At 37.8% G+C, this 27,644-nt stretch overlaps 1 protein-coding gene across 2 annotated transcripts in view; it reads right to left on the minus strand.

Moving 5' to 3' along the window:
* LOC117322144 overlaps positions 1 to 27,644 on the minus strand; it is a 107,163-nt gene that overhangs the window by 18,025 nt on the left and 61,494 nt on the right. The window contains exons 6-13 of one of the 2 annotated variants that reach the window (XM_033876920.1): positions 10,501 to 10,737; positions 10,131 to 10,373; positions 8,610 to 8,816; positions 7,048 to 7,518; positions 6,261 to 6,467; positions 5,510 to 5,676; positions 1,242 to 1,359; positions 539 to 700 (exon numbers count right to left, since the gene is read on the minus strand). In XM_033876920.1, coding sequence (XP_033732811.1) covers positions 539 to 700; positions 1,242 to 1,359; positions 5,510 to 5,676; positions 6,261 to 6,467; positions 7,048 to 7,518; positions 8,610 to 8,816; positions 10,131 to 10,373; positions 10,501 to 10,737 — 1,812 coding nt within the window. Of the gene's footprint in view, positions 1 to 538; positions 701 to 1,241; positions 1,360 to 5,509; positions 5,677 to 6,260; positions 6,468 to 7,047; positions 7,522 to 8,609; positions 8,817 to 10,130; positions 10,374 to 10,500; positions 10,738 to 27,644 lie in introns of both variants that reach the window. The other variant, XM_033876912.1, reaches the window with a different exon arrangement.

Genomic DNA, 27,644 nt, shown 5'->3' on the forward strand with positions numbered 1-27,644 from the left:
GTGTTGTTTATAGATGGAGCGAAGTATATAGAGGACGAGAAGATTCTGTTGTTAACCAATCCTATTGTAAGAGAAGATTCTGTTGTTAACCAATCCTACTGTAAGAGAAGATTCTGTTGTTAACCAATCCTACTGTAAGAGAAGATTCTGTTGTTAACCAATCCTACAGTAAGAGAAGATTCTGTTGTTAACCAATCCTACTATAAGAGAAGATTCTGTTGTTAACCAATCATACTGTAAGAGAAGATTATATTGTTAACCAATCCTATTGTAAGAGAAGATTCTGTTGTTAACCAATCCTACTGTAAGAGAAGATTCTATAGTTAACCAATCCTACTGTAAGAGAAGATTCTATAGTTAACCAATCCTACTGTAAGAGAAGATTCTATAGTTAACCAATCCTACACTAACAGAAGATTCTGTTGTTAACTCATCAATATAAAGTCTTAGCTCAAATTAGTATCATTGATTATATACTTCTATAACATAACAAAGCGTAAAGACTTCATGCAATGAGATATGACCTAGCCATACTTACGAGATCTTATGAAGTGGTTTGGGATTTTAGGTAAAGGTTTTTCGTTTACTTCCCAGGAGATCCTCGGAGGTGGAATGCCCTCAGCATGGCAATGAATTGATACATCAGCGTTGTCCACGTGCAGCAGCTGGCTGGGAGGGGACACTTTAACTCTGGGGATCACTGTAAACAAGAGTTCAAACTTAACACAAATAGCTGGCTGGGAGGGGACACTTTAACTCTGGGGATCACTGAAACAAGAGTTCAAACTTAACACAAATAGCTGGCTGGGAGGGGACACTTTAACTCTGGGGATCACTGAAACAAGAGTTCAAACTTAACACAAACAGCTGGCTGGGAGGGGACACTTTAACTCTCGGGATCACTGTAAACAAGAGTTCAAACTTAACACAAACAGCTGGCTGGGAGGGGACACTTTAACTCTGGGGATCACTGAAACAAGAGTTCAAACTTAACACAAATAGCTGGCTCAGAGGGGACACTTTAACTCTCGTGATTACTGGCATTGAAGTATGGACAACAGACCACAGTAAAGCTCACTTCAGACAGACGCTAAAAACAACAATTAAAAATGAACAAAGACATAAGGAAGATATATCATTTCAGGATAAACATGTCAACGATTCTTGAGTTTTTTTCTGCTAGCTGGGAATAAAACAATAGAATTGGAATCTGAATAAGAATATCATCAGCTTAAACTTACTCTGGACGTGAAGTTGGTGGACCTGTTTGACTCCTGGCTGGTCACGATCGTAACAAGTGTAGTTTCCAGTGTGGTGTACACCAACATTGTCAAAGTAAAGGGTGCCGTCACTGAAAACCTGGGGAAGATAGCAACAGATAGTAATCAAAGTACTGAAAGTACTGTAATCCAAAGACCTTCCAGGAAAAAAAGATTAACAGCCTTTCTATGATAGATAACAATATGTGCTCTATTATAATTGACAAGATTCACATCTCCATGCTACATTTAGTACAAACTTCAACAAAACTGTACACATTGAATACAGATTGAATGAAGACTTTTTTCTTAGTGTTTATTGTGATTTGTGGTTATTTTGAAGAGTTTATATTTGAGGTTATTTTGAAGAGTTTATATTTGAGGTTATTTTGAAGAGTTTATATTTGAGGTTATTTTGAAGAGTTTATATTTGAGGTTATTTTGAAGAGTTTATATTTGTGGTTATTTTGAAGAGTTTATATTTGTGGTTATTTTGAAGAGTTTATATTTGTGGTTATTTTGAAGAGTTTATAAGTTTAGAAGAAAGGTTAATGACTGTGAGTCACATAATCATGGCAATCTATCTTCAACGTTTGAAATGGTTTATAAAATAAAAATATTTACTCCTGAATCAGATCAGCTATGTCAGCCAAGATTTATACGTACAGCTATGTCACCATGTTTTATACATACAGCTATCTCACCATGTTTTATACGTACAGCTATGTCACCATGTTTTATATATACAGATATGTCACCAAGTTTTATATGTACAGCTATGTCAGCCAAGTTTTATATATACAGCTATGTCAGCCAAGTTTTATATATACAGCTATGTCACCATGTTTTATACGTACAGCTATGTCAGCCAAGTTTTATATATACAGCTATGTCAGCCAAGATTTATATGTACAGCTATGTCACCAAGTTTTATATATACAGCTATGTCAGCCAAGTTTTATATATACAGCTATGTCACCAAGTTTTATATATACAGCTATGTCAGCCAAGTTTTATATATACAGCTATGTCACCATGTTTTATACGTACAGCTATGTCAGCCAAGATTTATACATACAGATATGTCAGCCAAGATTTATACGTACAGCTATGTCAGCCAAGATTTATATGTACAGATATGTCAGCCAAGATTTATATGTACAGATATGTCACCATGTTTTATACATACAGATATGTCAGCTAAGATTTATACATACAGCTATGTCAGCCAAGTTTTATACATACAGATATGTCAGCCAAGTTTTATACGTACAGCTATGTCAGCCAAGATTTATACATACAGATATGTCAGCCAAGATTTATATATACAGCTATGTCAGCCAAGATTTATATGTACAGATATGTCACCATGTTTTATACATACAGATATGTCACCATGTTTTATACGTACAGCTATGTCACCATGTTTTATACGTACAGCTATGTCAGCCAAGTTTTATACGTACAGCTATGTCACCATGTTTTATATGTACAGCTATGTCACCATGTTTTATACATACAGATATGTCACCAAGTTTTATACGTACAGCTATGTCAGCCAAGTTTTATACGTACAGCTATGTCAGCCAAGTTTTATACGTACAGCTATGTCAGCCATGTTTTATACGTACAGATATGTCAGCCATGTTTTATACGTACAGCTATGTCAGTTTTATATGTACAGCGATGTCAGCCAAGATTTATACTTACAGCGATGTCAGTCAAGTTTTATATGTACAGCTATGTCAGCCAAGTTTTATATGTACAGCTATGTCAGCCAAGTTTTATACCTACAGCTAAGTAAGGCAAGTTTTATATGTACAGCTATGTCACCATGTTTTATATGTACAGCTATGTCAGCCAAGTTTTATACGTACAGCTATGTCACCAAGTTTTATACGTACAGCTATGTCACCATGTTTTATACGTACAGCTATGTCACCAAGTTTTATACGTACAGCTATGTCAGCCAAGTTTTATACGTACAGCTATGTCACCATGTTTTATACGTAAAGCTATGTCACCATGTTTTATACGTACAGCTATGTCACCATGTTTTATACGTACAGATATGTCACCATGTTTTATACATACAGCTATGTCAGCCAAGTTTTTATACATACAGATATGTCACCATGTTTTATACGTACAGCTATGTCACCATGTTTTATACGTACAGATATGTCAGCCAAGATTTATACATACAGATATGTCAGCCAAGTTTTATATATACAGCTATGTCAGCCAAGTTTTATATGTACAGATATGTCACCATGATTTATACGTACAGATATGTCAGCATGTTTTATACGTACAGCTATGTCACCATGTTTTATACGTACAGCTATGTCACCATGTTTTATATGTACAGCTATGTCAGCCAAGTTTTATATATACAGCTATGTCACCATGTTTTATACGTACAGCTATGTCAGCCAAGTTTTATACATACAGATATGTCACCAAGTTTTATACATACAGATATGTCACCAAGTTTTATATGTACAGATATGTCACCATGTTTTATACGTACAGATATGTCACCAAGTTTTATACGTACAGATATGTCACCATGTTTTATACGTACAGCTATGTCACCAAGTTTTATACGTACAGATATGTCACCATGTTTTATACGTACAGCTATGTCACCATGTTTTATACGTACAGCTATGTCACCATGTTTTATATGTACAGCTATGTCACCATGTTTTATATGTACAGCTATGTCACCAAGTTTTATATGTACAGATATGTCACCATGTTTTATACGTACAGCTATGTCACCATGTTTTATATGTACAGCTATGTCACCATGTTTTATATGTACAGCTATGTCACCAAGTTTTATATGTACAGATATGTCACCAAGTTTTATACGTACAGCTATGTCAGACAAGTTTTATACGTACAGCTATGTCAGCCAAGTTTTATACGTACAGCTAAGTAAGGCAAGTTTTATATGTACAGCTATGTCACCATGTTTTATATGTACAGCTATGTCAGTTTTATATGTACAGCTATGTCAGCCAAGATTTATACTTACAGCGATGTCAGTCAAGTTTTATATGTACAACTATGTCAGCCAAGTTTTATATGTACAGCTATGTCAGCCAAGTTTTATACCTACAGCTATGTCAGCCAAGTTTTATATGTACAGCTATGTCACCATGTTTTATATGTACAGCTATGTCAGCCAAGTTTTATACGTACAGCTATGTCAGCCAAGTTTTATACGTACAGCTATGTCACCAGGTTTATACGTACAGATATGTCACCATATTTTATACGTACAGCTATGTCAGCCAAGTTTTATACGTACAGCTATGTCACCATGTTTTATACGTACAGCGATGTCAGCCAAGTTTTATACGTACAGCTATGTCACCAAGTTTTATACGTACAGCTATGTCACCATGTTTTATACGTACAGCTATGTCACCAAGTTTTATACGTACAGATATGTCAGCCAAGATTTATACGTACAGCTATGTCACCATGTTTTATACGTACAGCTATGTCACCATGTTTTATACGTACAGCTATGTCACCATGTTTTATACGTACATCTATGTCACCATGTTTTATACGTACAGCTATGTCACCATGTTTTATACGTACAGCTATGTCACCATGTTTTATACGTACAGATATGTCACCATGTTTTATACATACAGCTATGTCAGCCAAGTTTTTATACATACAGATATGTCACCATGTTTTATACGTACAGCTATGTCACCATGTTTTATACGTACAGATATGTCAGCCAAGATTTATACATACAGATATGTCAGCCAAGTTTTATATATACAGCTATGTCAGCCAAGTTTTATATGTACAGATATGTCACCATGTTTTATACGTACAGATATGTCAGCCAAGATTTATACGTACAGCTATTCACCATGTTTTATACGTACAGCTATGTCACCATGTTTTATACGTACAGCTATGTCACCATGTTTTATACGTACAGCTATGTCAGCCAAGTTTTATATATACAGCTATGTCACCATGTTTTATACGTACAGCTATGTCAGCCAAGTTTTATACATACAGATATGTCACCAAGTTTTATACGTACAGCTATGTCACCATGTTTTATATGTACAGCTATGTCACCATGTTTTATATGTACAGCTATGTCACCAAGTTTTATATGTACAGCTATGTCAGCCAAGATTTATACGTACAGCTATGTCACCATGTTTTATACATACAGATATGTCACCATGTTTTATACGTACAGCTATGTCGGGGAAGCTGACCATGGCCACATCTATAGTGTGTCTTTCCCACACGACCTCTGACCCTTCTGTAGGGTGGATGCCACACTGGATCTCCAGACCGTTACCCATGGTAGCCAGGATGGGGATGAGCTCCACTTTCTGTTTCAGTATCTCTTTAGGAATGTCTATAAAACAGTGATATTGAGAAATCTCTGTATTTTCTGTTTATTTATTCCAAAATTAAATTTTCTTCCTAAAATGCTACCAGTGATGAATCCAGCAACATGCTTATTGAATAGGCAACAAATTATTATTGAATTTGATATTACATGTACTACAATAAATATATAATGTGACAAGAATACATCTTTTATCTATATTTCTACCACAACGTGTGGCATTATTCAACTCCCAATTAGGCATCAATTAATCCTTACAACTGTGTTTTGATTGGCTGAAATGGTGAACTTTGACCAAGAAAACCGCTTTATGCAGTCACAGAAATGATAACACACAAACAATTGATCATAATTGTATTTGCGATAACTAAATTTTTATATTGATAAATATTAATTGCTTCGATGATAATAAATTTGTTAAGACTGTACCATTATCATAGGCCTTTTGGTTTGCAAGAAGTTATTGGAATATAAGTTGATATATGCCATAGCATAAGTTCACTTGACCATTTGGGCCAGGTAAGCTTATTAAAAAGTTGGTTGACCTCTGTATTGACCTAGCTCCCACTTAGATAGATGTGCTTTCTTACCGAAGGCTTTGACAAACTTGTTCTTGTCCATAATGCCGTCACCATTTCCTTTATTGTCAAACTTCATGATGTCCACGAGTGTACATTTGTCGGACAGTTTACCAAACTTATTGATGACCTGAGTTTCCCAGAGTTCCTGTGTATCCACCGCTCCATCCATGTCCCGATCGTAGTAACTGTACATCAGCGTGGCGATGTAATCCTTGTCTAGGAAACATATAAAACAAGCGGTCAAGATTTGTACCCCAGTACGCTGCCTGTTTACACAAATATTCACAGCAAGAGTACCTGTAAAACTGTAGGAGGAAATATCTGGACAAGATATCAAATACTGAAATAAACTAATGGCAATAACTGAGTACCTGTAAAACTGTAGGAGGAAATATCTGGACAAGATATCAAATACTGAAATAAACTAATGGCAATAACTTCGGCAAAAATGATCCAATCAAAATGCCATTCTAGAAAAACCTACCAAGTTTCAAAAAAATTGGGCAAAAAATATAGGAGGTCACAGGACAAACTTTTGCAAAATAGGTAAAAAATTCCTTTCAAGGAAACAACTATTTATTTATTTATTTTTATAAGGTTATAATGATGTCAATGTGAATTTGTAATGTACAAGGCATGAAACAGTCTGCAGAGTACAATTTCCTGACCCAACTAACAATTATATATGATTATTTAAATATTTCACTAGATATTTTCTTTGTAGCTACAATGCAGTCCTTGCAGCCAAACCTGACAAAGCATAACCTAACAATTTGTAAATCTCAGATATACTTACTTGGTAGCTGAGTTTTGTCGCAGTCCTTGCGGCCAAATCTGACACAGTGGTATCTGAGAAGGGCAGCCTTAAACTTGACATAGTCCTCATCAGTACACAGGGAATCTCCAGCCTCCATGATTGGCTTCACTCCCATGATCTTCTTCTCCAGCTCTGTCATATCATTGTAGTCTTCCTCATCCTCATCCTCCTCCTCATCATCTTCCTCATCTTCCTCTGATGAAGTTTCCTCTTCAGATGAAGTTACCGGTTTGTCCTCGACCAGCGGAGCTGTAGGTCCAGCCTTCTTTACATCACTAGTGATAACTTGTTCCAACCTCTGGGCTCCTCCCTCGATTACCGAGGTTTCCTGAGGAATTACCTCATTCCTTAACTCCTCTGGTACTTGTCTCTGTGGTGTATCCACTGAGCCTCCTATCTGTATATTGACAGAATCCTCCTCCTTTCCAAGTTCTAGAGTCCGAGACTCCTCTACTGAAGAAGAAAAAAAACATCAATTTGATGAATGAGAGATCTCTAAATAATCTTGACAATCATCTTTTGAATCATTTTTGAAATTTCTTCTCTTTTTCTAAATCATCTCTTCTGTAAAAGTGGAGAGTATAGGTCACCTTACTAGGTCAGACTGTATATTAGTATAAAAGTGGAGAGTATAGGTCACCTTACTAGGTCAGACTGTATATTAGTATAAAAGTGGAGAGTGTAGGTCACCTTACTAGGTCAGACTGTATATTAGTATAAAAGTGGAGAGTATAGGTCACCTGACTAGGTCAGACTGTATATTAGTATAAAAGTGGAGAGTATAGGTCACCTTACTAGGTCAGACTGTATATTAGTATAAAAGTGGAGAGTATAGGTCACCTGACTAGGTCAGACTGTATATTAGTATAAAAGTGGAGAGTATAGGTCAACTGACTAGGTCAGACTGTATATTAGTATAAAAGTGGAGAGTATAGGTCACCTTACTAGCTCAGACTGTATATTAGTGTAAAAGTGGAGAGTATAGGTCACCTTACAAGGTCAGACTGTATATTAGTGTAAAAGTGGAGAATATAGGTCACCTTACAAGGTCAGACTGTATATTAGTGTTAAAGTGGAGAGTATAGGTCACCTTACAAGGTCAGACTGTATATTAGTGTAAAAGTGGAGAATATAGGTCACCTTACAAGGTCAGACTGTATATTAGTGTTAAAGTGGAGAGTATAGGTCACCTTTACAAGGTCAGACTGTATATTAGTGTAAAAGTGGAGAATATAGGTCACCTTACAAGGTCAGACTGTATATTAGTGTTAAAGTGGAGAGTATAGGTCATGCAGTCCTTACTGAACAATAGATAAAACAAACTTTTATTGCTTAAATCTAAAATGACTGTCAGATTATTGGCCAATATGTTTTTTGAATGGTCTCAAAACTTAGGATCATGGGAAAATTATATGTGAAATTAAAAAAAGTTCTTGAAGTACTTTTCAAAAAAGAGAAATAATCATAACAGTTAAATAAGAAGGTACATAAAAACAAGTCATTCTATATTGTCAAATTTTTAGCTAAAACATTGGACTGACCTGGACAGCGGATGATGTAGAAGTTGAGTTTCTTGTCTGGGAGACAGGATTCCTGATTGTACAGACTACATCCTCCAGTCTGGTAGTCAAATTTAAACCCGACACAGTCACTACAGGCGTCTCTACATTGGTCAATCGTGTCCGTACTACTGGACACCATACTACACGGGTCATTGCTGGTCATCCTTACTTCCTCGTACTTACATTCTACAACACAAGTATCATTGGTCAATCGTGTCCGTACTACTGGACACCATACTACACGGATCATTGCTGGTCATCCTTACTTCCTCGTACTTACATTCTACAACACAAGTATCATTGGTCAATCGCGTCCGTACTACTGGACACCATACTACACGGGTCATTGCTGGTCATCCTTACTTCCTCGTACTTACATTCTACAACACAAGTATCATGGTAGCTATTTCACCATACTACACGGGTCATTGTTGGTCATCCTTACTTCCTCGTACTTACATTCTACAACACAAGTATCATGGTAGTGCTTTCCCATCATCTTTCCATTAATGTGTGGATATGACTGACACAACTCCACATATATACCTATATCTACTCTATCCATGAATCTATATCCTCATCAATAAGTAGATATGACCTACAGAACTATGTACTTATAAACCATTATTAACCTTTAGGAATGGTTGTCAACAACAGGAATAATCTTATATTTTCATAATTATCATAATCAAGGAACTGTAAGCCACTGGCTGACTAATATCCCTGTTCCCCCCAACCTGTTGTTTGCAAAGTACAGTTTTATAGTGTTTTTAATTTTTACTAGAATTCATTTTGGATGAATATAAAATCTGCCAAAATGACTGAGAGGTTATAGTTCTTTATCAGAAAACCTGTTTATAATGACCTGTCACCATAGCAACCATAATTCTGAGAGAATTGTATGCACATCTACACAAGGCCCTTTATATCTGTGTGAAATTTCATTGGAATCGGATCACCAGTTTAGGAGTTGTCTGGACAAGGAAAACCTGTTGATAGTGACTGGCTACCATGGCAGCCAAAATTTTATAATTTAAACAGCTGCATGCATATCTACACATGGCCCTCTATACTTGTGTGAAGTTTCATTGAAATCTGTGCACCAGTTCAGAAAGAGTGGTTCGGACAAATAATTATCAGAAAATCTGTTTACAGTGACATGTTACCATAGCAACCAAAATTGCATGCACATCTACACATGATCCTTTATATTTGTGTGAAGTTTCATTGGAACTGCTCATTGGTTTATTAGGAGAAGTTGTCCGGACAAGTTTATGGGACAACAGAGACAGATAAACAGGCCGATTCCAGTACCACCCCCCCCCCCCCCCCCCCCCCCCCTGACTTTGTTGTGGGGGTATCACAAAGGCCTCATGTCCCTTAATCAGCAGTTATATACTCAGGTAAATTACAATCAAGCACAAGGTTGTTGTGACGTTTCCTGTGTAACTGATGTGGTACAATTATTGTTTTCTGTATGTATTTGTTCTGGTGTACTACCTTCTGGGTTGGTACAGCGGCGTACATAGTAGTTCTCCTTCCTCTTGTCCAGCATACTGATACAGGAGTTGTCGAAGTACAGGTCACAGCTTCCTGACTGATCCATCTTGTACTTGAAGGCCTCACAGCTACTGAGGACACAGGCGTCGTGACACTCGACTAGGTTCTCCGTGCTTGTAGACGAGGTACTACACATGAAAGGTGCACTACCAGGAATGATCTCAATATACTCGCACATGGAACCTACAAATGGAAAACCTCGGACATTAGAGAGCAGTTTCTGAAAATTCAGCAATGGACTCTATATATCGTCCTTAAGAGGATAATTTGACAATCACAGCTTGACATGCTGTATTATGGCTGTACATACCTGTGTGATCACATTTCTGTACGTAGTGGGCCACACCCTTCTCGTCCAGCATGGACGTACAGGCCTTGTTATGGTGAACCTCACAGTCCCCACTCTCAGGTATGTAGGTAAAGGCATGACAGCCAGAACACTGTTCCTTACACTGGTCCAAAGTCAGCCCAGTCTTAGTGCGAATGTTACACGTGGCAAACACCTGTTCAGCTGAAACCCGCACTTCCTCAAACTCACACCGTGGGTCTGTAAAAATAGACATGTTATCAAACTGACAAGGTGTTCCTCTAAACATTGTAACATCATCAAACTGACAGGGTGTTCCTCTAAACATTGTAACATCACCAAACTGACATCGTGAGTATAAACATTGTAACATCATCAAACTCACGGGGTGTTCCTCTAAACATTGTAACATCATCAAACTGACATCATGAATATAAACATTGTAACATCATCAAACTGACATCGTGAATATAAACATTGTAACATCATCAAACTGACATCGTGAATATAAACATTGTAACATTATCAAACTGACGGGGTGTTCCTCTAAACATTGTAACATCATCAAACTGACAGGGTGTTCCTCTTACATGGTAACATCATCAAACTGACAGGGTGTTCCTCTAAACATTGTAACATCATCAAACTGACAGGGTGTTCCTCTAAACATTGTAACATCACCAAACTCACGGGGTGTTCCTCTAAACATTGTAACATCACCAAACTGACATCATAAATATAAACATTGTAACATCATCAAACTGACATCGTGAGTATAAACATTGTAACATCATCAAACTCACGGGGTGTTCCTCTAAACATTGTAACATCATCAAACTGACATCATGAATATAAACATTGTAACATCATCAAACTGACATCGTGAATATAAACATTGTAACATCATCAAACTGACATCGTGAATATAAACATTGTAACATTATCAAACTGACGGGGTGTTCCTCTAAACATTGTAACATCATCAAACTGACAGGGTGTTCCTCTTACATGGTAACATCATCAAACTGACAGGGTGTTCCTCTTAACATTGTAACATCACCAAACTCACGGGGTGTTCCTCTAAACATTGTAACATCACCAAACTCACGGGGTGTTCCTCTAAACATTGTAACATCACCAAACTCACGGGGTGTTCCTCTAAACATTGTAACATCATCAAACTGACAGGGTGTTCCTCTAAACATTGTAACATCACCAAACTGACAGGGTGTTCCTCTAAACATTGTAACATCATCAAACTCACAGGGTGTTCCTCTAAACATTGTAACATCACCAAACTGACATCGTAAATATAAACATTGTAACATCATCAAAGTGACAGGGTGTTCCTCTAAACATGGTAACATCACCAAACTGACAGGGTGTTCCTCTAAACATTGTAACATCACCAAACTGACAGGGTGTTCCTCTAAACATTGTAACATCATCAAACTCACGGGGTGTTCCTCTAAACATTGTAACATCATCAAACTGACAGGGTGTTCCTCTAAACATTGTAACATCATCAAACTCACAGGGTGTTCCTCTAAACATTGTAACATCACCAAACTGACATCGTAAATATAAACATTGTAACATCATCAAAGTGACAGGGTGTTCCTCTAAACATGGTAACATCACCAAACTGACATCGTGAGTATAAACATTGTAACATCATCAAACTGACGGGGTGTTCCTCTAAACATTGTAACATCACCAAACTGACGGGGTGTTCCTCTAAACATTGTAACATCACCAAACTCACGGGGTGTTCCTCTAAACATTGTAACATCATCAAACTGACAGGGTGTTCCTCTAAACATTGTAACATCATCAAACTCACAGGGTGTTCCTCTAAACATTGTAACATCACCAAACTGACATCGTGAGTATAAACATTGTAACATCATCAAACTGACATCGTGAGTATAAACATTGTAACATCATCAAACTGACAAGGTGTTCCTCTTACATTGTAACATCATCAAACTGACATCGTGAGTATAAACATTGTAACATCACCAAACTGACAGGGTGTTCCTCTAAACATTGTAACATCATCAAACTGACAGGGTGTTCCTCTAAACATTGTAACATCACCAAACTGACATCGTGAGTATAAACATTGTAACATCATCAAACTGACATCGTGAGTATAAACATTGTAACATCATCAAACTGACAAGGTGTTCCTCTTACATTGTAACATCATCAAACTGACATCGTGAGTATAAACATTGTAACATCATCAAACTCACGGGGTGTTCCTCTAAACATTGTAACATCATCAAACTCACGGGGTGTTCCTCTAAACATTGTAACATCACCAAACTGACATCGTGAGTATAAACATTGTAACATCATCAAACTGACAGGGTGTTCCTCTAAACATTGTAACATCATCAAACTCACAAGGTGTTCCTCTAAACATTGTAACATCACCAAACTGACATCGTGAGTATAAACATTGTAACATCATCAAACTGACATCGTGAGTATAAACATTGTAACATCATCAAACTGACAGGGTGTTCCTCTTAACATTGTAACATCATCAAACTGACAGGGTGTTCCTCTAAACATTGTAACATCACCAAACTGACAGGGTGTTCCTCTAAACATTGTAACATCATCAAACTGACAGGGTGTTCCTCTAAACATTGTAACATCATCAACTGACAGGGTGTTCCTCTAAACATTGTAACATCATCAAACTCACAAGGTGTTCCTCTAAACATTGTAACATCATCAAACTGACAGGGTGTTCCTCTAAACATTGTAACATCATCAAACTGACAGGGTGTTCCTCTAAACATTGTAACATCATCAAACTCGACAGGTGGTTCCTCTAAACATTGTAACATCATCAAACTGACAGGGTGTTCCTCTAAACATTGTAACATCATCAAACTGACAGGGTGTTCCTCTAAACATTGTAACATCATCAAACTGACAGGGTGTTCCTCTAAACATTGTAACATCATCAAACTGACAGGGTGTTCCTCTAAACATTGTAACATCATCAAACTGACAAGGTGTTCCTCTAAACATTGTAACATCACCAAACTGACAGGGTGTTCCTCTAAACATTGTAACATCACCAAACTGACAGGGTGTTCCTCTAAACATTGTAACATCATTAAACTCACAGGGTGTTCCTCTAAACATTGTAACATCACCAAACTGACATCGTGAGTATAAACATTGTAACATCATCAAACTGACATCGTGAGTATAAACATTGTAACATCATCAAACTGACATCGTGAGTATAAACATTGTAACATCATCAAACTGACATCGTGAGTATAAACATTGTAACATCACCAAACTGACATCGTGAGTATAAACATTGTAACATCACCAAACTGATAGGGTGTTCCTCTAAACATTGTAACATCATCAAACTGACAGAGTGTTCTTCTAAACATTGTAACATCATCAAAGTGACAGTGTGAGTATAAAAATTGTAACATCATTGAACTGACAGCACGCTGGGTCTGTAAACACTGTAACAATGTCGTCGTCATCGACGACGATGACAACAGCTATCTCAATAACACAAGTTATACCATTTCAGGCTAATTAAGTGATGAAGTTTAAATTATTATATAGCAAGAACAAGAATTCTATTTAAAACATGATGGCAACATAGATATTCCTCTGAGGACCTTGTTTTCCAAACATTGTTTAATTAAATTCATCATGAAACTGATGATTATATGTACACTGTATATAGTTTGGTAGCAATTGATGGAAATCTAAACTTAGGTGCAGTGAGATAGGGCAAGGATTGTTGTGTGATTTTATACATTGGCATTATGACCTATACAATAACCTGTTGACCTTGAAATAATGGAACTATTTTTGCATAATTATATACATAAATTATAACCTAGTTATTGAGCTGTCTTTGAAATGTAAACCTATATGGTATCACAGCACAGATGACATGATTTGGTGACAATGGAAGGATTCACTGTTTACATTATATGTATAAATATATCAGTTATTCCATGCCTTATAAGAAGTGTTGAGACGACCCCATTGAACTAGATCAGCTATATTTGAAATGTGTGCTGCAACGGGAAACAATATTCAAGTTGGTCCCACACAGAGAGGAAAGAGTCATGAAAGAACTGTTTTGTATCTGAATAACCAATAATATCAGTATATAGGCTGTATAAAATGAGATCTAGAAGACCTCCTTTTGTCTGATATATCCCAAAGCTTCCTGTATTAGACATTGGCAATCGTGATCAGAAAGATGCTTCATCATAATCATTATCAGAATGCTTGGGCACTTTTGGGTGTTCCACACCGGTCTACATTTTAAATCATGATTGACCAGCTTGTTACAATTTACTTTCAATTTTCCTGGGAAATAGTCAAAAATACTTAATTAACAGTAACATAGAGAGTCTGATACCAATTTATCTGTGTTTAGCATTCTTAAAGATTCCATCTATTCATCTACACACAAAGATGTGTAATTGCTACACATGTAGAAAGCTGTGTATCCCTCTTCCTAATTCCCTCATTATTAATGGTTTAACTTACAGGTATTCTCACAACCTATCCATTGTTAAACAGATTGAGAGCAACCTTCCTACTGTCTTCAGTGGAATAACTATTTATGTCTCTAATGGCTGTTCTCTGTTCTCTTTATACAGGGCTGCCCTGTTTCTTTGTGACATTTCAAATACAGCTGATCCAGATTAATTACATGCAGATTGAGTCTGTAATCCCTTAGATGGAGAAACTTATCTGGGTTCTCATTCAATAGAAAATCCATTCTGCAATTAAGTTTTTAAAAAGCTGTATGTGAATGACACTGGTTCTTTCATTCCTGTGTAATCCTTTATCAGCCTTCCAACCAACCATTAAACTCAGGTCATCAACTGGTATCTTCCCAGTAGTTTTATCTCACAATTTACATCCATTGATGATGAATGGTTCTATACCTAAAGATTTTCAATGGATTCTTCCTGCTTCTGATGTTGACTTATAGACTGTCCTATGTGGGACCTGAGGTCAATACACAGTCCCAGCCTCTGATGTTGACTGAAAGACTGTCCTATGTGGGACCTGAGGTCAATACACAGTCCCAGCCTCTGATGTTGACTTATAGACCGTGTCCTATGTAGGACCTGAGGTCAATACACAGTCCCAGCCTCTGATGTTGACTGATAGACTGTGTCCTATGTGGGACCTGAGGTCAATACACAGTCCCAGGACCTGAGGTCAATACACAGTCCCAGCCTCTGATGTTGACTGATAGACTGTCCTATGTGGGACCTGAGGTCAATACACAGTCCAAGCCTCTGATGTTGACTGATAGACCGTGTCCTATGTGGGACCTGAGGTCAATACACAGTCCGAGCCTCTGATGTTGACTTATAGACCGTGTCCTATGTAGGACCTGAGGTCAATACACAGTCCCAGCCTCTGATGTTGACTGATAGACTGTGTCCTATGTGGGACCTGAGGTCAATACACAGTCCCAGCCTCTGATGTTGACTTATAGACCGTGTCCTATGTAGGACCTGAGGTCAATACACAGTCCCAGCCTCTGATGTTGACTGATAGACTGTGTCCTATGTGGGACCTGAGGTCAATACACAGTCCGAGCCTCTGATGTTGACTGATAGACTGTCCTATGTGGGACCTGAGGTCAATACACAGTCCCAGCCTCTGATGTCGACTGATAGACTGTGTCCTATGTGGGACCTGAGGTCAATACACAGTCCCAGCCTCTGATGTTGACTGATAGACCATGTCCTATGTGGGACCTGAGGTCAATACACAGTCCCAGCCTCTGATGTTGACTGATAGACTGTCCTATGTGGGACCTGAGGTCAATACACAGTCCCAGCCTCTGATGTTGACTGATAGACCATGTCCTATGTGGGACCTGAGGTCAATACACAGTCCAAGCCTCTGATGTTGACTGATAGACTGTCCTATGTGGGACCTGAGGTCAATACACAGTCCCAGCCTCTGATGTTGACTGATAGACTGTGTCCTATGTGGGACCTGAGGTCAATACACAGTCCCAGCCTCTGATGTTGACTGATAGACTGTGTCTGATGTTGACTGATAGACTGTGTCCTATGTGGGACCTGAGGTCAATACACAGTCCAAGCCTCTGATGTTGACTGATAGACCGTGTCCTATGTGGGACCTGAAGTCAATACACAGTCCCAGCCTCTGATGTTGACTTATAGACTGTGTCCTATGTGGGACCTGAGGTCAATACACAGTCCCAGCCTCTGATGTTGACTGATAGACCGTGTCCTATGTGGGACCTGAGGTCAATACACAGTCCCAGCCTCTGATGTTGACCGATAGACTGTCCTATGTGGGACCTGAGGTCAATACACAGTCCCAGCCTCTGATGTTGACTGATAGACTGTCCTATGTGGGACCTGAGGTCAATACACAGTCCCAGCCTCTGATGTTGACTGATAGACTGTCCTATGTGGGACCTGAGGTCAATACACAGTCCCAGCCTCTGATGTTGACTGATAGACTGTCCTATGTGGGACCTAAGGTCAATACACAGTCCCAGCCTCTGATGTTGACTGATAGACTGTCCTATGTGGGACCTGAGGTCAATACACAGTCCCAGCCTCTGATGTTGACCGATAGACTGTGTATTATGTGGGACCTGAGGTCAATACACAGTCCCAGCCTCTGATGTTGACTGATAGACTGTCCTATGTGGGACCTAAGGTCAATACACAGTCCCAGCCTCTGATGTTGACTGATAGACTGTCCTATGTGGGACCTAAGGTCAATACACAGTCCCAGGACCTAAGGTCAATACACAGTCCCAGCCTCTGATGTTGACTGATAGACTGTCCTATGTGGGACCTAAGGTCAATACACAGTCCCAGGACCTGATCTTGACTGATAGACCGTGTCCTATGTGGGACCTAAGGTCAATACACAGTCCCAGCCTCTGATGTTGACTGATAGACTGTCCTATGTGGGACCTGATGTCAATACACAGTCCCAGCCTCTGATGTTGACTGATAGACCGTGTCCTATGTGGGACCTGAGGTCAATACACAGTCCCAGGCTCTGATGTTGACTGATAGACTGTCCTATGTGGGACCTGATGTCAATACACAGTCCCGGGACCTGAGGTCAATACACAGTCCCAGGACCTGAGGTCAATACACAGTCCCAGGACCTGAGGTCAATACACAGTCACAGCCTCTGATGTTGACTGATAGACTGTCCTATGTGGGACCTGAGGTCAATACACAGTCCCAGGACCTGAGGTCAATACACAGTCCCAGCCTCTGATGTTGACTGATAGACCGTGTCCTATGTGGGACCTGAGGTCAATACACAGTCCCAGCCTCTGATGTTGACCGATAGACTGTGTACTATGTGGGACCTGAGGTCAATACACAGTCCCAGCCTCTGATGTTGACTGATAGACTGTCCTATGTGGGACCTAAGGTCAATACACAGTCCCAGCCTCTGATGTTGACTGATAGACCATGTCCTATGTGGGACCTGAGGTCAATACACAGTCCCAGGACCTGAGGTCAATACACAGTCCCAGCCTCTGATGTTGACTGATAGACCGTGTCCTATGTGGGACCTGAGGTCAATACACAGTCCCAGGACCTGAGGTCAATACACAGTCCCAGCCTCTGATGTTGACTGATAGACTGTCCTTTGTGGGACCTGAGGTCAATACACAGTCCCAGGACCTGAGGTCAATACACAGTCCCAGCCTCTGATGTTAACTGATAGACTGTGTCCTATGTGGGACCTGAGGTCAATACACAGTCCCAGCCTCTGATGTTGACTGATAGACTGTCCTATGTGGGACCTAAGGTCAATACATAGTCCCAGAACCTGATGTTGACTGATAGACTGTCCTATGTGGGACCTAAGGTCAATACACAGTCCCAGCCTCTGATGTTGACTGATAGACTGTCCTATGTGGGACCTGAGGTCAATACACAGTCCCAGCCTCTGATGTTGACTGATAGACCGTGTCCTATGTGGGACCTAAGGTCAATACACAGTCCCAGCCTCTGATGTTGACTGATAGACTGTCCTATGTGGGACCTAAGGTCAATACATAGTCCCAGAACCTGATGTTGACTGATAGACTGTCCTATGTGGGACCTAAGGTCAATACACAGTCCCAGCCTCTGATGTTGACTGATAGACTGTCCTATGTGGGACCTGAGGTCAATACACAGTCCCAGGACCTGAGGTCAATACACAGTCCCAGCCTCTGATGTTGACTGATAGACTGTCCTATGTGGGACCTAAGGTCAATAGACAGTCCCAGGACCTAAGGTCAATACATAGTCCCAGAACCTGATGTTGACTGATAGACTGTCCTATGTGGGACCTAAGGTCAATACACAGTCCCAGCCTCTGATGTTGACTGATAGACTGTCCTATGTGGGACCTGAGGTCAATACACAGTCCCAGGACCTGAGGTCAATACACAGTCCCAGCCTCTGATGTTGACTGATAGACTGTCCTATGTGGGACCTAAGGTCAATACACAGTCCCAGCCTCTGATGTTGACTGATAGACTGTGTCCTATGTGGGACCTAAGGTCAATACACAGTCCCAGGACCTAAGGTCAATACATAGTCCCAGAACCTGATGTTGACTGATAGACTGTCCTATGTCGGACCTAAGGTCAATACACAGTCCCAGCCTCTGATGTTGACTGATAGACTGTCCTATGTGGGACCTGAGGTCAATACACAGTCCCAGGACCGGAGGTCAATACACAGTCCCAGCCTCTGATGTTGACTGATAGACTGTCCTATGTGGGACCTAAGGTCAATACACAGTCCCAGCCTCTGATGTTGACTGATAGACTGTCCTATGTGGGACCTAAGGTCAATACACAGTCCCAGCCTCTGATGTTGACTGATAGACTGTCCTATGTGGGACCTAAGGTCAATACACAGTCCCAGCCTCTGATGTTGACTGATGGACTGTCCTATGTGGGACCTAAGGTCAATACATAGTCCCAGCCTCTGATGTTGACTGATAGACTGTCCTATGTGGGACCTAAGGTCAATACACAGTCCCAGCCTCTGATGTTGACTGATGGACTACAGGACTAAGAAAGGTCCACCGGCTCCCATGGGATGAGACCTGTGACATATTTTATCCGTCATCACACCCTATGTTATCTGTCATCACACACTATTTTATCTGTCATCACACACTATTTTATCTGTCATCACATACTATTTTATCTGTCATCCCACACTATTTTATCTGTCATCACACACTATTTCATCTGTCATCACACTCTATTTTATCTGTCATCGAACCCTATTCTATCTGTCGTCCTACACTATTTTATCTGTCATCACACACTATTTTATCTGTCATCACACACTATTTCATCTGTCATCACACTCTATTTTATCTGTCATCGAACCCTATTTTATCTGTCGTCCTACACTATTTTATCTGTCATCACACCTATTTTATCTGTCATCCCACACTATTTTATCTGTATTCACACCCTATTTTATCTGTCATCACACCCTATTTTATCTGTCATCACACACTATTTTATCTGTCATCACACTCTATTTTATCTGTCATCGAACCCTATTCTATCTGTCGTCCTACACTATTTTATCTGTCATCACACCTATTTTATCTGTCATCACACCCTATTTTATCTGTCATCACACACTATTTTATCTGTCATCACACTCTATTTTATCTGTCATCACACACTATTTTATCTGTCATCACACACTATTTTATCTGTCATCACACTATTTCATGTCATCACACACTATTGTATCTGTCATCACACACTATTTTATCTGTCATCACACCCTATTTTATCTGTCATCACACCCTATTTTATCTGTCATCACACACTATTTTATCTGTCATCACACTCTATTTTATCTGTCATCGAACCCTATTCTATCTGTCGTCCTACACTATTTTATCTGTCATCAAACACTATTTCATCTGTCATCACACACTATTTTATCTGTCATCACACCTATTTTATCTGTCATCACACACTATTTTATTTTTCATCAAACCCTATTTTATCTGTCATCACACCCTATTTTATCTGTCATCACACACTATTTTATCTGTCATCACACACTATTTTATCTGTCATCACTCTATTTATTTTGTCATCACACACTATTTTATCTGTCATCACACACTATTTTATCTGTCATCACACCTATTTTATCTGTCATCACACCTATTTTATCTGTCATCACACACTATTTTATCTGTCATCACACACTACAGTGGAACTTCGTTAACTCGAACTCGGATAACTCGAATACCCCGCTTAACTCGAAGTACCTCGCCGGTCCCGGCCGAATTCTCTCTTTATCTTAGTAAAAAAAACTCGGATAATTCGAATTCGGATAACTCGAAAAACTCGGATAATACGTAAAAATTTGGTCCCAACAATAAAAATCCTACTTGAAATGTTCGAATAACTCGAAGTATAATTTTCGTCGATCGGTAGCAAACGCCGACATTTTTGAAGAGCTAAATTCCGTTTGTAATACTGAACATATCGGCACTACTAACCTACATGCTATTATAAGTGTTTCATAAATTCATAAAAGAAATTGTCGGTTGAATCTTATAACAACAAGTCTTGGTGATAAAAAAGTACTGCTTTACTTACATCAGGTAATTTCCCAAGACGGTCGCCGATATCAGTACACACGATAGTCAACAACTCATCTACCCGTTCGCTCAAGCGGAACTAATCTCTGACACACCGGTAGATCTACCCGGCTGATGTTTTTACAGGTGTAGAAATGACACAGTCACCGGCGCCTATTAAATCTTTAAACTGCTGAAACAATAGCGTAATTACTGCAGAGGTGTTCAGAGTACCACTGTAACGGTCAGTGCTGTCTATTAAATCGGATACAACACCAACTCAGTTACAGTAACATTTTATACGCACATGCGCAGCCCAACTTCCGGTGCTAATACACATGGAAATGGCTTGGTTATCAATAAAAAGTAAGTAGGTCGATCAAACAGTATTTTATATATGTCCAATAAAAGGTAATGGTTCTGTTACGTTTTGTATGCAATCTGTGTTAAACTTAAACGGTTATTTGTTTTGACATTAATAACTTGTTATTTTGTCGAATTCCGTTTTATCGTTTACCTTTTGCAAACATGACTTGCACATCAGATCATTATTGAAGTGACTAAGTGAAAGAAACTTTATCGTGACTGTATATCGGCAAAACTACACCAAATTACAAGTGACATAACGAAACATTACATATATATTTACATGTATTGACCAGTCTTTACACTGATCTGGTGAGCGACGGAGCGAAGTTATTATGATTATATAATGTTGACAAATATTGACCAAACTTTTCACCAAAAACGATAACTCGCTTAATTCGAACACTCGGATAACTCGAAGTTTTTTCGTGGTCCCGTCGACTTCGAGTTAACGAAGTTCCACTGTATTTTATCTGTCATCACACACTATTTTGTCTGTCATCACACACTATTTTATCTGTCATCACACACTATTTTATCTGTCATCACACACTATTTTATCTGTCATCACACTATTTTATCTGTCATCACACACTATTTTATCTGTCATCACACATTATTTTATCTGTCATCACACTCTATTTTATCTGTCATCACACCCTATTTTATCTGTCATCACACACTATTTTATGTCATCACACCCTATTTTATCTGTTATCACACACTATTTTATCTGTCATCACACACTATTTTATCTGTCATCACACACTATTTTATCTGTCATCAAACTCTATTTTATCTGTCATCACACCCTATTTTTTCTGTCATCACACCCTATTTTATCTGTCATCCCACACTATTTTATCTGTCATCACACCCTATTTTATCTGTCATCACACACTATTTTATCTGTCATCACACCCTATTTTATCTGTCATCACACACTATTTTATGTCATCACACCCTATTTTATCTGTCATCAAACTCTATTTTATCTGTCATCACACACTATTTTATCTGTCATCACACTCTATTTTATCTGTCATCACACCTATTTTATCTGTCATCACACACTATTTTATCTGTCATCACACACGATTTTATCTGTCATCACACCTATATTATCTGTCATCACATACTATTTTATCTGTCATCACACACTATTTTATCTGTCATCACACACTATTTTATCTGTCATCACACTCTATTTTATCTGTCATCACACCTATTTTATCTGTCATCACACCTATTTTATCTGTCATCACACACTATTTTATCTGTCATCACACTCTATTTTATCTGTCATCACACACTATTTTATCTGTCATCACACCTATTTTATCTGTCATCTCACACTATTTTATCTGTCATCACACTATTTTATCTGTCATCCCACACTATTTTATCTGTCATCACACCTATTTTATCTGTCATCACACACTATTTTATCTGTCATCACACCTATTTTATCTGTCACCAAACTCTATTTTATCTGTCATCACACTCTATTTTATCTGTCATCACACACTATTTTATCTGTCATCACACACTATTATATCTGTCATCACACACTATTATATCTGTCATCACACACTATTTTATCTGTCATCAAACACTATTTTATCTGTCAACACACTATTTTATCTGTCATCACACACTATTTTATCTGTCATCACACCTATTTTATCTGTCATCAAACCCTATTTTATCTGTCATCCCACACTATTTTATTTGTCATCACACATTTTATCTGTCATCACACACTATTTTATCTGTCATCAAACTATTTTATCTGTCATCACACACTATTTCATCTGTCATCACACACTATTTCATCTGTCATCACACACTATTTTATCTGTCATCACACCTATTTTATCTGTCATCACACACTATTTTATCTGTCATCACACCTATTTTATCTGTCATCAAACACTATTTTATCTGTCATCACACACTATTTTATCTGTCATCACACACTATTTTATCTGTCATCACACCTATTTTATCTGTCATCACACCTATTTTATCTGTCATCACACTATTTTATCTGTCATCACACACTATTTTATCTGTCATCACACTCTATTTTATCTGTCATCACACCCTATTTTATCTGTCATCACACACTATTTTATCTGTCATCCCACACTATTTTATCTGTCATCACACTATTTTATCTGTCATCACACACTATTTTATCTGTCATCACACTCTATTTTATCTGTCATCACACTCTATTTTATCTGTCATCACACACTATTTTATCTGTCATCACACACTATTTTATCTGTCATCACACTCTATTTTATCTGTCATCACACACTATTTTATCTGTCATCACACACTATTTTATCTGTCATCACACTCTATTTTATCTGTCATCACACACTATTTTATCTGTCATCACGCACTATTTTATCTGTCATCACACCACACCTATTTTATCTGTCATCACACACACTATTTTATCTGTCATCCCACACTATTTTATCTGTCATCACACACTATTTTATCTGTCATCACACTCTATTTTATCTGTCATCACACACTATTTTATCTGTCATCACACTCTATTTTATCTGTCATCACACACTATTTTATCTGTCATCACACACTATTTTATCTGTCATCACACTCTATTTTATCTGTCATCACACACTATTTTATCTGTCATCACACTCTATTTTATCTGTCATAACACACTATTATATCTGTCATCACACATATTTTATGTCATCACACACTATTTTATCTGTCATCACACACTATTTTATCTGTCATCACACACTATTTTATCTGTCATCACACCTATTTTATCTGTCATCACACACTATTTTATCTGTCATCACACTCTATTTTATCTGTCATCACACACTATTTCATCTGTCATCACACACTATTTTATCTGTCATCCCACACTATTTTATCTGTCATCCCACACTATTTTATCTGTCATCACACACTATTTTATCTGTCATCAAACCCTATTTTATCTGTCATCACACCTATTTTATCTGTCATCACACACTATTTTATCTGTCATCACACACTATTTTATCTGTCATCACACACTATTTTATCTGTCATCACACCTATTTTATCTGTCATCAAACCCTATTTTATCTGTCATCACACCTATTTTATCTGTCATCACACACTATTTTATCTGTCATCACACACTATTTTATCTGTCATCACACCTATTTTATCTGTCATCACACACTATTATATCTGTCATCCCACACTATTTTATCTGTCATCCCACACTATTTTATCTGTCATCCCACCCTATTTTATCTGTCATCACACCCTATTTTATCTGTCATCCCACACTATTTTATGTCATCGAACCCTATTTTATCTGTCATCACACACTATTTTATCTGTCATCCCACACTATTTTATGTCATCGAACCCTATTTTATCTGTCATCACACACTATTTTATCTGTCATCCAACACTATTTTATCTGTCATCCCACACTATTTTATGTCATCACACTATTTTATCTGTCATCACACACTATTTTATGTCATCACACACTATTTTATCTGTCATCACACCTATTTTATCTGTCATCACACACTATTTTATCTGTCATCAAACCCTATTTTATCTGTCATCACACACTATTTTATCTGTCATCAAACCCTATTTTATCTGTCATCACACCTATTTTATCTGTCATCACACACTATTTTATCTGTCATCAAACACTATTTTATCTGTCATCCCACACTATTTTATCTGTCATCACACACTATTTTATCTGTCATCCCACACTATTTTATCTGTCATCACACACTATTTTATCTGTCATCACACACTATTTTATCTGTCATCACACCCTATTTTATCTGTCATCACACACTATTTCATCTGTCATCACACTCTATTTTATCTGTCATCCCACACTATTTTATCTGTCATCACACACTATTTTATCTGTCATCACACACTATTTTATCTGTCATCAGACACTATTTGATCTGTCATCACACACTATTTCATCTGTCATCACACCTATTTTATCTGTCATCACACACTATTTTTTCTGTCATCACACTCTATTTTATCTGTCATCTCACACTATTTTATCTGTCATCCCACACTATTTTATCTGTCATCACACCTATTTTATCTGTCATCACACCTATTTTATCTGTCATCAAACCCTATTTTATCTGTCATCACACCTATTTTATCTGTCATCACACTCTATTTTATCTGTCATCACACCTATTTTATCTGTCATCACACCTGTTTTATCTGTCATCACACTCTATTTTATCTGTCATCAAACCCTATTTTATCTGTCATCACACACTATTTTATCTGTCATCACACCTATTTTATCTGTCATCCCACACTATTTTATCTGTAATCACACACTATTTTATCTGTAATCACACAATATTTTATCTGTCATCTCACACTATTTTATCTGTCATCTCACACTATTTTATCTGTCATCACACTATTTTATCTGTCATCACACACTATTTTATCTGTCATCCCATACTATTTTATCTGTCATCACACTCTATTTTATCTGTCATCACACACTATTTTATCTGTCATTCCACACTATTTTATCTGTCATCCCACCCTATTTTATCTGTCATCACACACTATTTTATCTGTCATCCCACACTATTTTATCTGTCATCCCACCCTATTTTATCTGTCATCACACACTATTTTATCTGTCATCTCACACTATTTTATCTGTCATCACACTATTTTATCTGTCATCACACACTATTTTATCTGTCATCCCACACTATTTTATCTGTCATCACACTATTTTATCTGTCATCACACCTATTTTATCTGTCATCCAACATTATTTTATGTCATCCCACACTATTTTATCTGTCATCACACACTATTTTATCTGTCATCAAACCCTATTTTATCTGTCATCACACACTATTTTATCTGTCATCACATACTATTTTATCTGTCATCACACACTATTTTATGTCATCACACACTATTTTATCTGTCATCACACACTATTTTATCTGTCATCACACCTATTTCATCTGTCATTACACTCTATTTTATCTGTCATCACACACTATTTTATCTGTCATCACACACTATTTTATCTGTCATCACACACTATTTTATCTGTCATCCACACACTATTTTATCTGTCATCACACACTATTTTATCTGTCATCAAACACTATTTTATCTGTCATCACACTATTTCATCTGTCATTAAACCCTATTTTATATGTCATCGAACCCTATTTTATCGGTCATCAAACCCTATTTCATTTGAACAATGACAAAAAAAGAAACTTCACAATGAATTACCTGCAATCTAATGTTACATATTGCGATTAGCAAGTCAGTATTAGAGGGAATGCTGCCTCTAAGCTTGATGCAAAGGCTCTCCCAGCACAATCTAATGCTGCGGCAATCAATACTTCTCTTGGCAAACGTTTTATAACTTTGTCAGCTAATTGTATAACAGCCAGTTCCAAAAACTTTGTCATCATGAACGTACAAGAATGTTTGAAATATTCATGAATAAAAATTCCTCTGAACAATACCTAATGGAATGCCAATATTTCCAATGTTTGATCAATTTTTCCACAAGCAATTTGGTCTACGTTTTTGCAGAACAAATCATTTATTACAAACTTGGTTAGTGGAAATGAATTAAAAACACAATTGAAAAATCTGTATTCAATAAACATATTACAGGGTCTACCTGGTATTCAGTAGACAACATATTACAGGGTCTACCATGTATTCAGTAGACAACATATTACAGGGTCTATCAGGTATTCAGTAGACAACATATTACAGGTCTACCAGGTATTCAGTAGACAACATATTACAGGTCTACCAGGTATTCAGTAGACAACATATTACAGGGTCTACCAGGTATTCAGTAGACAACATATTACATGGTCTACCAGGTATTCAGTAGACAACATATTACAGGGTCTACCAGGTATTCAATAGACAACATATTACAGGGTCTACCAGGTATTCAGTAGACACCATATTACATGGTATACCAGGTATTCAGTATATAACATATTACATAGTATACCAGGTATTCAGTAGACAACATATTACAGGGT

The sequence above is a fragment of the Pecten maximus genome, chromosome 1, assembly GCF_902652985.1.
Source record: "Pecten maximus chromosome 1, xPecMax1.1, whole genome shotgun sequence".
NCBI lineage: Eukaryota > Metazoa > Mollusca > Bivalvia > Pectinida > Pectinidae > Pecten > Pecten maximus.